Source organism: Coptis chinensis, chromosome 9 (genome assembly GCF_015680905.1).
Source record: "Coptis chinensis isolate HL-2020 chromosome 9, ASM1568090v1, whole genome shotgun sequence".
NCBI classification, from domain to species: domain Eukaryota; kingdom Viridiplantae; phylum Streptophyta; class Magnoliopsida; order Ranunculales; family Ranunculaceae; genus Coptis; species Coptis chinensis.
In genome coordinates, this window is record NC_141464.1 from 7,694,964 (window position 1) to 7,710,220 (window position 15,257).

At 48.7% G+C, this 15,257-nt stretch overlaps 1 protein-coding gene across 1 annotated transcript; it reads right to left on the reverse strand.

The window, feature by feature from the left end:
- Positions 1-406: 406 nt before the first annotated feature.
- On the reverse strand, positions 407-1,026 carry LOC147474641 (NADH-ubiquinone oxidoreductase). The gene is made up of 2 exons (XM_086582215.1): positions 809-1,026; positions 407-734 (listed from the first exon to the last, which is right to left on the reverse strand). Exons 1-2 carry the CDS (start codon positions 960-962, stop codon positions 562-564), a joined length of 327 nt encoding a protein of 108 aa, XP_086438341.1. The 5' UTR covers positions 963-1,026; the 3' UTR covers positions 407-561.
- Positions 1,027-15,257: the final 14,231 nt, after the last annotated feature.

Genomic DNA, 15,257 nt, shown 5'->3' on the forward strand with positions numbered 1-15,257 from the left:
CCGTTTAGCAAGTCAACATAGTGTAACAAACCATCCACAAACCAGAAGTTATTGTACAGCAGCTTCCCATTAAGTTACAATAGAATCAAATCTCAGTTTTCTAATAGTAGGAAGGTGAGAGACGCAACCCCATAGTCTACATTTTCAACTACAGATAAAATGCTCTAAAATCTAAATCGCTACTTTTTTTTCCAGTTTCCAGCCAAATGGTCCACGTAACAGCATATAACTGTACTCTAACAATCGTCCGCGTCGGTGGTTCAATCAAGCAAGGTGGTAAAACACTCTAAGAACCTCATTGATATTAAGTTATAACCTACAACTAAAGTTCCTCCAAGAAGCATAGATCTTCTTAGCATAGTCAACTATCTTAATATCTTATAAGTCCTACCAGTAGAGGAAAACACAAACAAACGGGCACACATATAACCAAAAATTACTGGAACAAATTGAACATATCCAAACATGTGAAACTTAAGAGCAGTTTTCAAACAAGTAGCTGCCAAGTTACAGATTATTAAAAGACATGATAACAGTTGACAATGTTTGTAACAAAACCACCTAGTTTTTAGATAAATGAAGTTTATGTTCCTTGAAATGAGCTACCTCATCATCATTAGGAAAAAATCCCATAAGTCTGCCAGCTGAGTTTTGATAAGCATACATAAATCCACCCAAAAGTCCAATTAATCCACCTGTAACCATTGATGGGCCTCGAATGTTGGGCTTTATTCCTAAATTAAAAAGAAAAGCCCATCAATTAATTAATTTAAAGAAATCGAGAAAAAAAAATGAGAAATGTATATACCAGATAGGTAACCGACAGTGACGGAGATTCCGGTGATAGTTGTAAAGCGGAGGTAATCGAGTGTGTTGAAATTGGCTACTGTTTTAGTGAATGGTGGGTTTCGATCGACGACTGGGTACTCCGGTTTTGTCGACGCTGTGATGTCAGTGTTCATCTTTGTCTCTCTCTCTCTCTCTCACTCTAGTGAACGAATGAAATCTTCAAACTTCTAAAAATCCAATGTAAATAGTCGGATGGGTTTCTGGATCTGGTTCTGTGCCCAACAGGCCCATTCACTGAGTGAAACTTGACAGCTTCGAGCATTGGGCCCCGAGGACCTATTTACTTCATATCTACTGTCCAAAAGATGATTTCCTAAACAGGCCCTCAATAATGTCAACTGTTCCCAATTAGGCCTTAGGTAACACAGACATAATTGTATCACCAATGCAAGTCCTCAAAATAGAGGGTCACATCACCATTTTAAAAGTTAGGTTACGTTGAATGAGAGACCCGGCCTTTATAATCAAAATTAAAATCCAAAGACATTGAACAATCCGGTTGACCGTTGTAATAATCAGGAAGTTATATAGGGATAATTTAGTGATTTTGTTAAGGTTTGTTGATCGATTTATATTGCTTGTACGTACTTATGGCGATATATATATTATTGTTTCTCTCTCTCTCTCTCTCCTCTGTTCTCTTTTCTGTGTGTTGTACACATGTATCGTGGTGTTTGCATGTATGTTGTACACATGTTTTGTGGTGTGTGCATATTTATTGCACACATGTATAGTGGTATTTGCATGTTCATATACATATGCATAGTGGTGTTTGCATGTGTGTTGTACACATGTATAGCTGTGTTTGCATATGTATCAAACTACTACTACTCCAAACTTAAAAATATCATCGACAACAACAATATCGAAATCGAGATAAATCACACAATTGATTAACACAAGATTCGAAGATTTGAAAAAGAAATTCAATTGCTTGTTGAATCGGTGCCGAAATCGACCAAATTATTATTCAATTATCAATAATCTATAATTGAAAAATGAAAAAATAAATTGTAAAGTGAAAAGAGTAATTGTCATAAAAGAATAAGATGTTTTATTATAGTTTAAATCACTAATCACAACACACAAATCAACTAGTTTTAGTTCAAAAAAGTAAACAACTAGATCTCAAAAATATTTACAAGTTTTTAGTTGGAGGTTTTTTTGCTAGATGGAGAAGAATGTCATAATTGGTATTAATAAAAAATAACTTACTGACGTCAATGCTCTAAAACCAAAATTATTAATGATAGCAGCTCATTTTTGCCCTAAAACTGAAATTACTATTCACCCAGCTTTTTCTCTTGAGAGATACGTAGGCAGCCTCTATTTATTTCCTCATTGCCCCATCATATTTATGATTCCAGTTACCATCAGCTTGAATGAAAGGGATGACTGTAAAGGAGCGTTTTAGTTTTCTCCTGATTACAGTAGAGGAGGACGAGATGGGTTTGGACTTTGGATGGGACCGAGGTCATTTGTGGAGCTTTAACCGCCCACGATCTTCTCTCGTTTTCCTTTTCTTAGGGAGAGAAGAATCAGTCGGACGTAGTTCCAGGTAGATGGTATTTATAGGATTTTGGGGGTGGAGATCCTTCGGACACGTGTACCCTTTTGTGTACAAATGTAGGGTAGAGATCGTGAATGAGTCTTTGGAGTGGTTTTGGTGTAAGTCATACTACGATTGGGAGTTGGCGGTAGTCCCTATTTCCGGTGGTGGGAAACACAAATAAGATTTTGGCAATGATTACATCCGGTGGGCGTTACTCAGATCCGCAAAGTGTTTCTTGAAGTATCTTTGTTCGTACCACCTACTTGTAAGGCGAGTCGCCGCAGATCGGTCTTGGAGATCGACACGTTGAGGTCGCATTGTGCTTCGTCGCAAAAACACACCTACTTGTAAGGAGTCGCCGCAGATCGGTCTTGGAGGTCGATCGTTGAGGTCGCCAGGCTTCATCCGCAATGTTCCTTAGTGGGGATATTGCTCCCTACCACACCTCTCTCGATTAGAATGGGTCGGGTTCATGCAGGCGATCTGCTGAGAGAAGACTCAACACTTGGGTGAAGCATGAGCGAGCTATGGAGATCGTTCTGTTTGGGATGCCGCTGAGTTGGAAACTGGCGGGAAAGAAAATTTTTGCGTGTTGCTGGCACGTGACAGAATCATAGCAGTTGGAAAGGAATCGTGTCGCCGCGGTATTCGGAAGTCAGGAAAAGACAGTTCCTTGGACACGTGTGTGGGCTATATCATAGGCCGTAATCATAACTTCTTGGGAACTGAACAGGCGGTTGTGCAAAATCAAAATTGAGGCAACCAAAAAGGCATTTCCAGGCTTCTTCTTCCGCAAAAAACGCAAGCGAGGGCTTTGCAGGTGAGTGCTTCTGTTGCTGTTTGCTTTTCATTTTCGCTTTGCTTTCTTCTCGTTCCAGTAGGGTTTATTAAGTTGGTAGGTCAGTGTTAGGTTATAGGGTTTAGGGTTTGGTGATTCGAGAATAAGGTGACATTACAATGTCGGATTCTGATGACACTCGTTCGGAAGAGGTACGGGAGGTTTCACTGAGCTGTGGAGAGTATGAAGAAGAGGATGAGGATTCGTTGAGCGGCGGTGATGATCGGACTGTAGTGGAAGAAGAAGTTAGGGTAGAGGAGGTTAATAGCCGATCTGGGTCAGAGGATGAGGTGGCTAGTACGTCTGGTCGAGGAGGATGGCGCCAGCCAGTGACCCACCCCCAAGAGTGTAAATCGGGCCGGCCACATTTCGTTTTCGAGCGAAAGCGAGCCAGATGGGATTAATGTGCCCGACACGGGAAATATCTGAACCTAGGCTGAGTGAAAATGTTCAGAGTGAGGGGTACGAGCCTCGAATGGTGGAGTAATCATATGTGAAGGTCACCGGAGAGCGTTCATGCACCTACCGGATTCGAAATTGGTTTGTGACTTCTTGAGTTATTGTGGGAAGTCTCCATGTCGATTCGTTGGCAACACCGGCGACTATTCGTGGTGTTCAATCTGTTAAATGCGAGTGGGAATTCCACATAGGTGTGTCCGACATAATAGAGCATTACGAATGAGGCGGTCCGGTAATCGAACTTTAGCTTGCAAACCATGCCGACGCGCGTTCGGGCTGGCGGCTTGATGGTGTAAGCAATGAGGCCGGGACGAGGAGGCCATTTGTTGCTAGTGGGCAACCACCGTGCCGATGGATGTAGGTTGCGAACTAGGATGTGTAGTCTAGCCCGATTGGGTAGGATTGGCTTCCCTCTTGTTGTGTTAGTGGGTGGGCCATCGCTCCTCTAACCGGGTTCATCTCTTTGTTTTGTTTGCAGATATTCCCGCGGCGGACTCGAACCGATCGTGGGGAGATAGAAAGGTTCGCGACGGTTGAGTCGGGAACAAAAGCGAGCTAAGCTTCCTGAGTTTGCTCATTTCTTTGAGGAAAAGGAGGTGCCGCGATCCCGAGAAGAGGAAGGTGCAAAAGGAGCGAGCTCTAAGTCGGACGGCGGGGGTGATGGAGAAGCCGCAAGTGATCCGATAACACGGAGGACCGAGACCGGGCGGGGCGCCTCGAAGGCCTGTTGTTGTGGAGGCGCGGGGCCGGTAGCTCGAGCTTTTATCCCGGAGGACTGACCATTGATGCTCCTGTGGAGTTGGAGACTGTAGCTTTCGCTGCTCCTCCCAGGGGTAGGTCGGAGAAGAGGAGAGTTGAAGTGGCTGAGCCAGAGGGAGCTCGAATGACTAAAGTGGTGCGACATGCCTTGGGGGAGGGCTCGAGTGGAGGAGGTGGTGCTAGCGGTGGGCGCCGGAATCGGGCGCGTCCTGAGCAGGTCATGGACTTGGCCACCTTCGGTGCGGGATCTAGTCCGCCTCGACAAGGACGGGAACCCAGTCCGCTGGTGAAAGCGAAGGCTCCCCGTAAGGCGAGTGGAAAAGCGGCTGTGAGTGGCGATGAGTTGGAGGCCCAATTTGTGTACCGGACGAAAGCACGCGGGGCAAATGAATCGTAAAGCGCACCGATCGCAGCCTTTAGGTCGAGTAAGGTAGCGCCCGCTTTGTCGAAAGATCGCCTCGGATGGGAACCGCAAGGAATGGATGAGAAGGGATCGGGCGGATACCATACGCCGGATGGAAATCGCGCGAATGTCCGGTAATGAATTATCGTCCGTTAGTATAGTATGTTAACCTATGTTCGTTGCTTTGATCCGTTTTGCGTGTGTGCATTGTGGCAATTTTGTCACGCTTCCAAAAGTTGAAAGAGATTGCGCAGTTATTTGAAAACAGATAGGGAGTCCGTGGCCGGTTGAAGTTAAGAGCTGAAAACGCGGCGGGACGCGGCCAAGATGGAGCGTGATGAGCTCGAGGGTCCCGGAAGGAAGGCACATGAAGCTCGACTGGTCGAAGATGCCGAAAGACACGAAAATTTGAAGATCCGGGCGAAGTTAGAAGGAGATGAAGGTAACGTTTCGCCGCGAATCGTGGAAATGGGAGGTCAACGATTATACCCCCGACCGAAGAAAGTTGCTCGTGACGCTACTACTAAAGGCGCACGACAATCTGGATGTCGACTCACGGAGATCGGAAATGGATTACAAAGCTTTGAAGGAGGAACACGACGCCGCTGACGCCCCGCACTACGAATGGAACAAAATGCGAGGAGACGTCGGTTGGGCGATTGGGTCCTCCTTGATCATACCGTAAACCGTGGTGTCCGGTCGAAAACCGCCGCACCGACGCTACCGATGAGTTTAGAACGGACGGGATATCGATCGAAGTGGAGGGAAGGGCCGAGGTTGATGAAGCGTTTGAGCCTGGCGAACTGACTGTGGTGCCCATGGAGGGCGAGCTGTGAATTTATTTTTTGTTTCTTGTCAGCTTATATGCTGTGATACAATAGAACTGGTTTCCTGGGGTAACCTGGGCAGTTCGCTTTTCTTGTGTTGTTATACTATGCTCTTGAGCAAGCTGGTACCCCGTGCTACTTCGGGGTAACCATGTGATGTTACTATTTGTGTAGCCGGGTTGGATTTCCTGAGTAGTCTCAGCAACTCGGCTAAACAACGATCTGTATAAGAAAACTGGTAAACCAGGTCGTTCCTTGTTTTCATGCGGTGCTGGCTATATGTTTTGCTTTGTGTGCTTGACTCGTTTGCTTGATCATAGCTGATTGTGATTAGACTGCGCATAACAGAACGTGGTAGATGCGTTGCGGTGACCACTTAGCTGCTGATGACTGGTAAGTTTTTGGATGAAGCGCCCCGGCCATTGGGTTATACCGCCGGAGACGTTGTTCGAATTGCGATGTATTATTCGGCGGCAAACCGGTGTTTCTTCACGCGTCATGCGACACGGTAGGAGGCGAGGGGTTCGTGGGGACATAATGATGGCGGGCAGATGGCGTTTTGGCGCCTCAAGGCAATTATGAGGCCTAGGAAAAGACGTTTCCTAAGGAATATAAACGGTTCTTCGCGATACCATCAAGGTATTTGGCCATCGTTGAAGTGAATACGCTTCTCTGTCTTCTTCTTCGCTTCTACCACCGCCGTTCTCGCTCTTCTTGCTTCTTCACCGTGCACGTGATTCCTTCTTTGTAAATGTTATTCCATTTGAGAAATACCTAGAGTAAAGTGTTAACGAAGCCGCCGTAACTTTGCCGCTAGGTTAGGATGGCTAGATGTCGCGGCGCTTGTGAGAGAAACGCCGCCACTATCAATGGAGGAAATGGAGTTTGAGCCTCATGTTCATGGCGATCGGGGGAAGAGAAAGGTTGCGATGGAAAAACGGGCGGTCATAAACGAATCGAGGAGAGATAGTCGCCTGGCCGGGCGGCATTGTATTGAGTCGCCACGCCGAAAGTGGGTGAAACCATCGGTCGCTTTTGGCCGAGAGCACAACGAAGTTGGGGCAAGATCGCCCGATTCTGGTGAGAGTTCGGCCCCGCCATGTAAGGATGGGGTTTAATTCTACTACCCGGGAAGACGGGAAGAAGCGGATGGTAAAACGCCGGATCAGAAGCTTCCACTCGGCTCCCATATATAACTTAGCGCTCGGGCGGATTGTGCTAGATGGTGATAAAGCAGAGGTCGAGGACGAGGACATGGGGACACTACCGGGGACGATGGATATGGCCGCTTGTTTGGTGAGTTCCCGATAGCTTAAGTCGGCCAAACCGACTTTCGAGTGGAGTCGGTGGTCTAACCGCGGTTCATGCGGTTTCTTTGTGGTATGATAAGCCGAAAGATGCCGCGGCAGCGCGCTCGAGACTAGTGGGAACCCCGACGCGGAGTCGGGTTGACGCGAAATGCGTGGGGGTGGACAAGAAGAAACTAGAAGTGATGTCCACCAAGTACCGTAACGTGAATCGCCGAGAACGCCAGATCGGGTGACGGATGTGACCGATTTGAAAAAGGGAATTGGTTGTCAGGATGCTTATGCGAAGAAATGTCGGAAGGTGGGCGAAAAGCCTTAAGAAGGCGATATCGAAGTTCTGACGACGTTTATGCCGCCTGGACGAAAAAAGTATGACACACCGAGGAAAACGATTGCCGGGCGAGGAAGAAAAGCCCGAAAATGTGTGGTGGCCGAGGTCATTTCCGCATACCGCTTCGACTAGCGCAACCCGGAAGACAAGCATGTCATTACCGAGAATTGATAAGGTGATCGCCATCCGACTCGTCGATCTTAAGTTGTGAGTGTAGTCTACATTTCTCTCTTATACGAGCAAACAATAGAGGGTGTTTTCGGGCTTTGCCCGAAAGCAGTCCTTTTGTTCGAGGACGGTTTCCAAAGCGAAAAGCGGTTCTATATTTTGTTTATTTTGTATGAGACGCCGATCTGGATTTTCCGGGTAATCCCAGCCAGATCGGTGGGCATATCTATTGCAATGCTTGATCGAATATTGTTATTGGTCAGGTTTCGCATGCATGTTATGTGTTCGCGGTATGATGCATGTAGCTTGCGATAGTCGAAAGTGTTTGCTCGTGGAGAGCGTTTCGTTTTAGTCGATCCTAGAAATATAGGTCCTTCGACGCTACAAGAATTGGAGAGGCTAAGTAGCTTGTGAGCTCCCCGAGAGTCGCGCTCATTACCGAGGCGTTCGCCAAGCTTTAGTCGATCCTAGAAATATAGGTCCTCGACGTTACAAGAATTGGAGAGGCTAAGTAGCCCGTGAGCTCCCCGAGTCATGCGCTTTCCGGTGAGCGTTCTCGCTTTAGTCGATCCTAGAAATATAGGTCCTCGACGTTACAAGAATTGAGAGGCTAAGTAGCCCGTGAGCTCCCCGAGAGTGCGCTTTACCGAGAGCCGCTCGCTTTAGTCGATCCTAGAAATATAGGTCCCTCGACGTTAAGAATTGGAGAGGCTATGTAGCCCGTGGAGCTCCCGAGAGTCGCGCCTTTCGCCGAGCGTTCTTCGCTTTAGTCGATCCTAGAAATATAGGTCCTCGACGCGTTACAAGAATTGGAGAGGCTATGTAGCCCGTGAGCTCCCCCGAGAGCCGCCGCGCTTTCGATCCGAGGTCCTCGAGGTTTCGCTTTAGTCGATCCTAGAAATATAGGTCCTCGACGTTACAAGAATTGGAGAGGCTAAGTAGCCTGTGAGCTCCTGAGAGCTGTCTGCTCGCTGAGAGCGTTCTCGCTTTAGTCGATCCTAGAAATATAAGTCCTCGACGTTACAAGAATTGGAGAGGCTAAGTAGCCCGTGAGCTCCGGAGAGTCATGCGCCTTCACCGAGAGAGCGTTCGCTTTAGTCGATCCTAGAAATATAGGTCCTCGACGCGTTACAAGAATTGGAGAGGCTAAGTAGCCCGCGAGCCGTACCAATACAATTAAATGGAGTAGATAGTATCGGTCAAAGACAAAAACTTGTCTTACATTAATGTGAACAAAGATTTACAACATGAATGGCGCCATCGATATTTTTTTTCGGTAGATAAGTATTCCAAGGTCGAGGCAACATCTTCCCCTCTTGGGTTCTTATCCAAGATGCTCCATTGCCAACGACCACGCGTTCCACGATGTAGGGGCCTTCCCCATGGGTGCTAACTTGGAATCGCCCCGCGTCTTTTTTGAGTACTAGGTCTCCGTGTTGAAAAGACCTAGGATGAACTCGCTTATTGTAGGAGTTCTTTGAGTTTCCGGGTAAGATGCGACTCGGACCGGCAGCTAAGTCTCGCTTTTTCTTCCAACAGTCGACGCCTCGTGATAACACGGAGTCGTTATGCCCCCCGACTCAACAAGTTACGATCGAGTTGTAGTGACGGTCACATTTCGGTGGGAATTACGGCTTCGTGCCATAACATAAGGAGAATGGCGACTTCGCCAAGATCGAGCGAAGCCGCGGGTGCGGTGAGCCCATAGAATGTTTTCCAACCGGTTTGGCCATTGGCTCTTATTCTTTTCAATCTTTTCTTCAAATTTTCCAAGATTGCTTTGTTATCGGCTTCGCCGTTACTCTCGAAAGCGCATCTTGGAGTAGAGAACGATGAATGATCTTCCACTTGGCTAGGAACTCTTTAACCGTGCTCGGCCTTTGAATTGAGGCCCATTGTCCATTACTAGTGTATGTGGTAAACCAAATCGGTGATAATGTGAGTCCGCATGAAGTTTCGGACATGGGACTCTTTTGACGCGGCGAGAGGAATGGCCTCGACCCACTTGGTGAAGTAGTCGGGTTGCAGCTAGGACAAAGCGGAAGCCAAGATTTTTCGTGGAATGAATGGTCCCATGATGTCCATGCCCCACATGTGAAATGGCCACGGCTCGCTTATGCCGATCGGGCCATGAAAGCAGTGGATGATATTGCGGGCCTAACGCGTTTGGCATTTGAGACATTTGAGGACGATGCTTTAGCATCGACCGCATCGGGGCCGAAATATCCTCGAGAGATGGCCTTGTGAGCTAACGAGCGTCACGGGCGTGATTTCCACATTCGCCCGTGGATTTTCAAAAATCAATTGACCTCGCTCGGGTAATGCATCGTAAGTGTGGGCCACCGGATTTCTGAATAGCTTGTTTTGGACTAAACAATAACGCCGAAGCTTGATAAGAGACCGCCTGGCCTTGGCACGCCTCCTCGGGCGCGGCCGCGTCTTGGATATAATCGATGATGGGCTGCATCCATGTTTGGCTCAACTGACTGGCGGAGAGAGGAAATAGGTCGCTTATCATCAAGGTGTGGTCGACTTGGTATGCAGGTCGGTCGATGACTTCTATGAGAACTTGTCGGGGAACGCAGCTCGGGGTCTGGGTAGCCAAATAAGCTAAACTGTCTGCGTGGCGGTTCTCCTCACGCAAGAAATGATGTATGTGTACCTGCTTAAAAGAAGGCAATAACTGATGAACGACCAAGATACTTGGAAAGGTTACCTTCGTGGGTAGTGTACTCTTTTGCAACCGGGCGAACCACGGGCCATGAAGTCACTAAAGACTTGGAGCTCTTCGACAACCGAAGCCTGCGGCCATCCTTAGTCCCCTAATTAGCGCTTTGACTCCGCTTCATTGTTGGAAGTTGCAAAATCAATGCGGATCGACTTTTCAATCATATTTCCGCCGGGGAAACTAAGACGACTCCGATGCCGCTTCCACCGAGATTACTCGAACCATCCACAAAGAGAGACCAAGGCGATTTGACTCCCGTTTTTGTGTCTGGGAGCTCGGTTTCTTGTTCCCAGTTGGGGTCCTCGACCGGGAAATCTGCTAGGAAATCGGGCGACGACCGACCTTTTTCGGTAAGCGCGGGGACGAACTCTATGTGGTGTTCTCCGAGTTCTTTCGCCCAAACTGCCATTCGAGTAGTCTTGTTTTCTTTGTGAAGGACTTTCTTCAATGGAAGGTCGGTAAAAACTTTGATTTGATGTGCTTGAAAGTACGGCCCGAACTTCCGTAGGAATACAACAAAGCAAGGATGGCTCGCTCCGTGAAGGAGTAATTCTTTTTACCTGGCGTGAGTGTCTTACTTCGTGAAGTAGATCGGCTTCTCTGAATTGTTCTCCTCTTTAAAGAGAACCGAAGCTGATGGCTAAATCGAAAACGGCCGATAAAGCCCGGTGTCTCTCCATATACGGTTTGGCTAAGACGGAGGCGTGGTGAGATACTCTTTGAGAGTAGCTTAATGCATGATGACATTGATCGCTTCCATGAGAACGGCTCGCCTTTTTGAGGAGCCGCAGAACGGTCTACATTTATCCGAGGCCCTTGATATGAACCGGTTGAGCCGCGCGACCATTCCCGGACAACTTCAGATTCTGTTTTTTGTGCGTGGATCGGGCATATCTAAGAACGCCGGATCCGGGTCGATTTGCCTCGATCCGCTACCGCGACACCGATACCCTAAAAACTTGTCGGAGGACGCCCCAAAGAGGCATTTTTCGGGTTCAACTTCATGCCCGTGACGGCGTGAAGTCCGGAGAACGCTTTTGTTCTAGGTGGGTGAGGTGATCACCGCCTTTTTGCTTTTGACCACCATGTCGCCAATGTAGACCTCCATGGTGTCGCTAACATGTCTTGGAACATATCCGTGACTAGGCGTTGGTATGTCGCTCCGTTCTTCGTGACCGAACGGGAGGACGTTGTAACAATAGATCCCTTTGTCCAGAATGAACTAAGTCTTCTCTTGATCTTCCTTGGCGAGTGGGATTTGGTTGTACCCATCGACGCGATCCATAAAGGAGAGGAGTTCATGACCACAGGTTTGGTCGAATTACCGGGTCAACGCGAGGTGCGGAAAGCTATCTTTAGGCGTGGCCCGATTGACATTTGTGAAATCGACGATAAGTTTAACCGCGCTGCCATTCTTTTGGGGGACGGCAACAATATTGGCAATCCACTCGGGGTAGTCTACCTTTCGATGAAACCGACTTGCTTGAGTTTTTCGACCTCGTCATTGATGGCTTTTTGAAAGCGCAGGGATAGTCGACGAGGTCGCGTTGTCTGACCGGGTCTAGCATTGGGGTTCACGTTTAATTTGTGGCAAGCGAGGTTAGGATCGATTCCGGCACATCGATATATACCGACCAAGCAAAACATCTTTATTCATTGATAAGAAATTTACAAGTTGGGATCCGAGTGGGGGTCGAGGTTAGCCCCTATATATACAAACTTCGGTCGCCTTACGTGCCAAGATTCACTTTTTCTTTTTTCGCCACCGGGGTTTTACAACCGTGGCGGGCACTACTTGGCTTAACTCACTTCCGCAGAAGCGGCTGAACCGGCTGGTGGACGATCCGACCGGGTCATTTGATGGTGGAGTTAATTGTTCGCAACGCCGCCGGGGGTAGCCACGAACCGGGAGTGGGACCCGGCTGCAAAACACATTGATGGATGCGGCTGCTATTGGCACCTGGCGGGCGCGCATGCGGCATGGGCCGGCGGAGACGAAACTTTCAAACTTTAATCGACGGCCACCGCCGTTGGGTCAAAGCTAGAGGTCTTCGCCGGTGCATTGAGGACTCGGGAGCGAAAGTGCGCGGTATCGGCATGGAGAGGACTTTCGCTTGTAAGAGCCCCGGTGTTCGCTTGGCGTTCGGGGTTGGACGTCGCGACTAAGTCACGTGCCATTGTGTAGCCGAGGGATCCCCGTGATGGTGGGAAGCAATTCACGAGCGGTCGATTCGGTTGATTGACCCGGGTTACAATGGTACGCTTCAAGTTGATTGCTTCTAAGCTCCATCATGCCTCGAGGTCCCGGGAAACGGAGAACTTGATGTAAAGTGGACGGCATCGCCTCAGATCCGATGAATCCAAATACGTCCGAGGATGGCATTGTATGGCTTACTTTGTCGTCGGAGAACGCGAACCGAAGTATTACAGGTAATCTTATCCTCTCGAGCCCACCGACATCGGTAAGATAATGTCACCGATGGGTGGGCTCGGCTGGAGCCATTGAACCCGTGAAGGGGGGCGATTGGGTCGACGAACGGACTTGGGGAGGTTCATCTCTTGCATGGTGTGGTAAAATAAGATGTCACAGAACCGCTGTGGTCGATCGACGCCGCTTTGATCGCCCGGGGCCGCCGATTTTGACATGAACGACCAAACGCTATTATTATTATGAGGAAGGCAGACTTTGCTTAAGTCGGCCTCGCGGAAAGTGATATCGCCCACGCCGCGACTGAACCACGCGGGCGGAGCTGCCTGCGGAAGTAAAATGATAGACTTCGAAAGAGCCAACCCGACGCCTTTTCTCGGGGAAGAGGTCACGGAATCGTCGGAAAGGTAATCACATGAATAGTGCGAGCATTGTCACGATCGGACGAAGTGTTGCCTTCTCTCGGACGGACGAACGATCACGGAGCCGCCCTCTACCGCGGAGGACGAGCCTGTGCCCCTTGGCGGTGATGGTGAGGTGGAGACCGACCACGCATTACGACGAGCCATCAACTTGTGACGCAGTCGCCATCGAATGCTAGTGTAATGTTTGATATAACCGCCTTCCACCGTGTCTTGGAGATAATGCTTGAGCCCCCAAAGATGCATCGGGCTTTCATGGCACTTTGCTTTATGAAATGCACAAAAAGGCTTGCCAGTCGACCGGGGCCGCCCGATGTTTGGCCGGGAAAATGAGGCGCGCTTTTAATCTTATCCAAGATGTGATCGGGGAACGGTCGACAGTGAATTCTCTCGTTGTTATCCGATCGCGGCACGAACCGCTTTGGGGCATGCGACTGGCGCTTCTTGCCCCGGGGAACGATCCGAGACTTCGGGCGACCTCGTGGCTTTCTCGCTAAACCATGGAGTTTTAAAGTTTCTTGCAACTTGATGTATTTGTCCACGCGAGGCGTAGAGCTTCTGGACAAAGGTGTCTCGGCGTTCCTTCATCAACGACCTAGCTAGGTCGCCGTTTTCGCGACTTCGACGAAGCATCGAAAAGGCCGGTGTGGCTTAAAGATTCTTTCAAGCCACTTTCCATGCACGCCAGCTCGCCTTGAACCGCCCTAGGAATTCATTTAATAGTTTCGCCCTCCTTGAATGATAATTGAAACAGAGAATCAAGATCCGCCTTCTTCCGCTTTTGTGGGACGATTGGCCGGGCTTAACAAATCCGAAGTCGCTCGAAAGTGTTTATAGAATCGACTCGCTGAAAAGAACCAATCGAGAGCCATCCTCGAGGCCGGGCCGGAAATAATCTGCAATGGAGATAATCAAACTCGGGTGAGCTGTAGAGTGCCAAACTCGAATATAGCGAGCCACATGTCGACCGGGGTGGCATGTGCCGCCATACATGGGAAAGCGTGGGTGGATAAAGTCGCGGTGGAGAGGATTTATCGAGGGACCTCTGCGGTGAACGGAGATGCGCGATACGCCTTAAGCATCTTGTGCACAATGCGGTCGAAGTCCTTCTTCGCAGAGGTCCGCCAATCCTTTGGGATAACTTCGTTAAGCCGCCGATTAACGCCATTGATGCCGTGGTTCGGCCTCCGTTGCCGAATTTGTTGTTGCTAATAACTATCCACCGAAAGCACGTAAAGTAGCATTTTCCTCCCCGAAAGCAAGGAAATGCTCTCATTCGTTATTCCTAACCGGTGGGCAAGGTTCAACTTGATCTTCTATGCTAACCATGCTTCGTGGGTCGGGAGAGTTAGAGATGGATGAACCGATCTAAAGTGGCTCTCCAAGAATCGTAAAACCACAGGGCGCCAATGTAAAGGAGCGTTTTAGTTTTCTCGATTACGAGAGGAGGACGAGATGGGTTTGGACTTTGATGGGACCGAGGTACATTTGTGGAGCTTAACGCGCCACGATCTTCTCTCGTTTTTCCTTTTCTTGGGGAGAGAAGAATCAGTCCGGACGTAGTTCCAAAGATGGTATTTATAGGATTTTGGGAGTGGAGATCCTTCGACACGTGTACCCTTTGTGTACAAATGTAGGGTAGAGATCGTGGAATGAGGCCGGAGTGGTTTTGGTGTAAGTCATACCGATTGGGAGTTGGCGCGGTAGTCCCTATTTCCGTGGTGGGAAACACAAATAAGATTTTGGCAATGATTACATCTGGTGGGGCGGGGCGTTCGTCCGGCAAAGTGTTAGATCTTGAAGTATCTTTGTTCGTACCACCTACTTGTAAGGAGTCGCTCGCAGATCGGTCTTGGAGATCGACACGTTGAGGTCGCTTGTGCTTCGTCTGCAAAACACACCTACTTGTAAGGAGTCGCTCGCAGATCGGTCTTGGAGGTCGATGCGTTGAGGTCGCTTGTGCTTCGTCTGCAATGTTCCTTAGTGGGGATATTGCTCCCCTACAATGACCAGCAGATGATAGCAAGGCTAAACAGATTTGAGATTCTCGATCAGATGAGCAGACAGGGCAAGCACGTACTACCAGAAGAGTAGACCTCAGAGCGATAGATTCCCAGGGCTTGAAGAAACTTGTAGCCAAAATCACTAGTCAATTTATGTCTGTGAGCCTAATTTTGTGCAGTTTT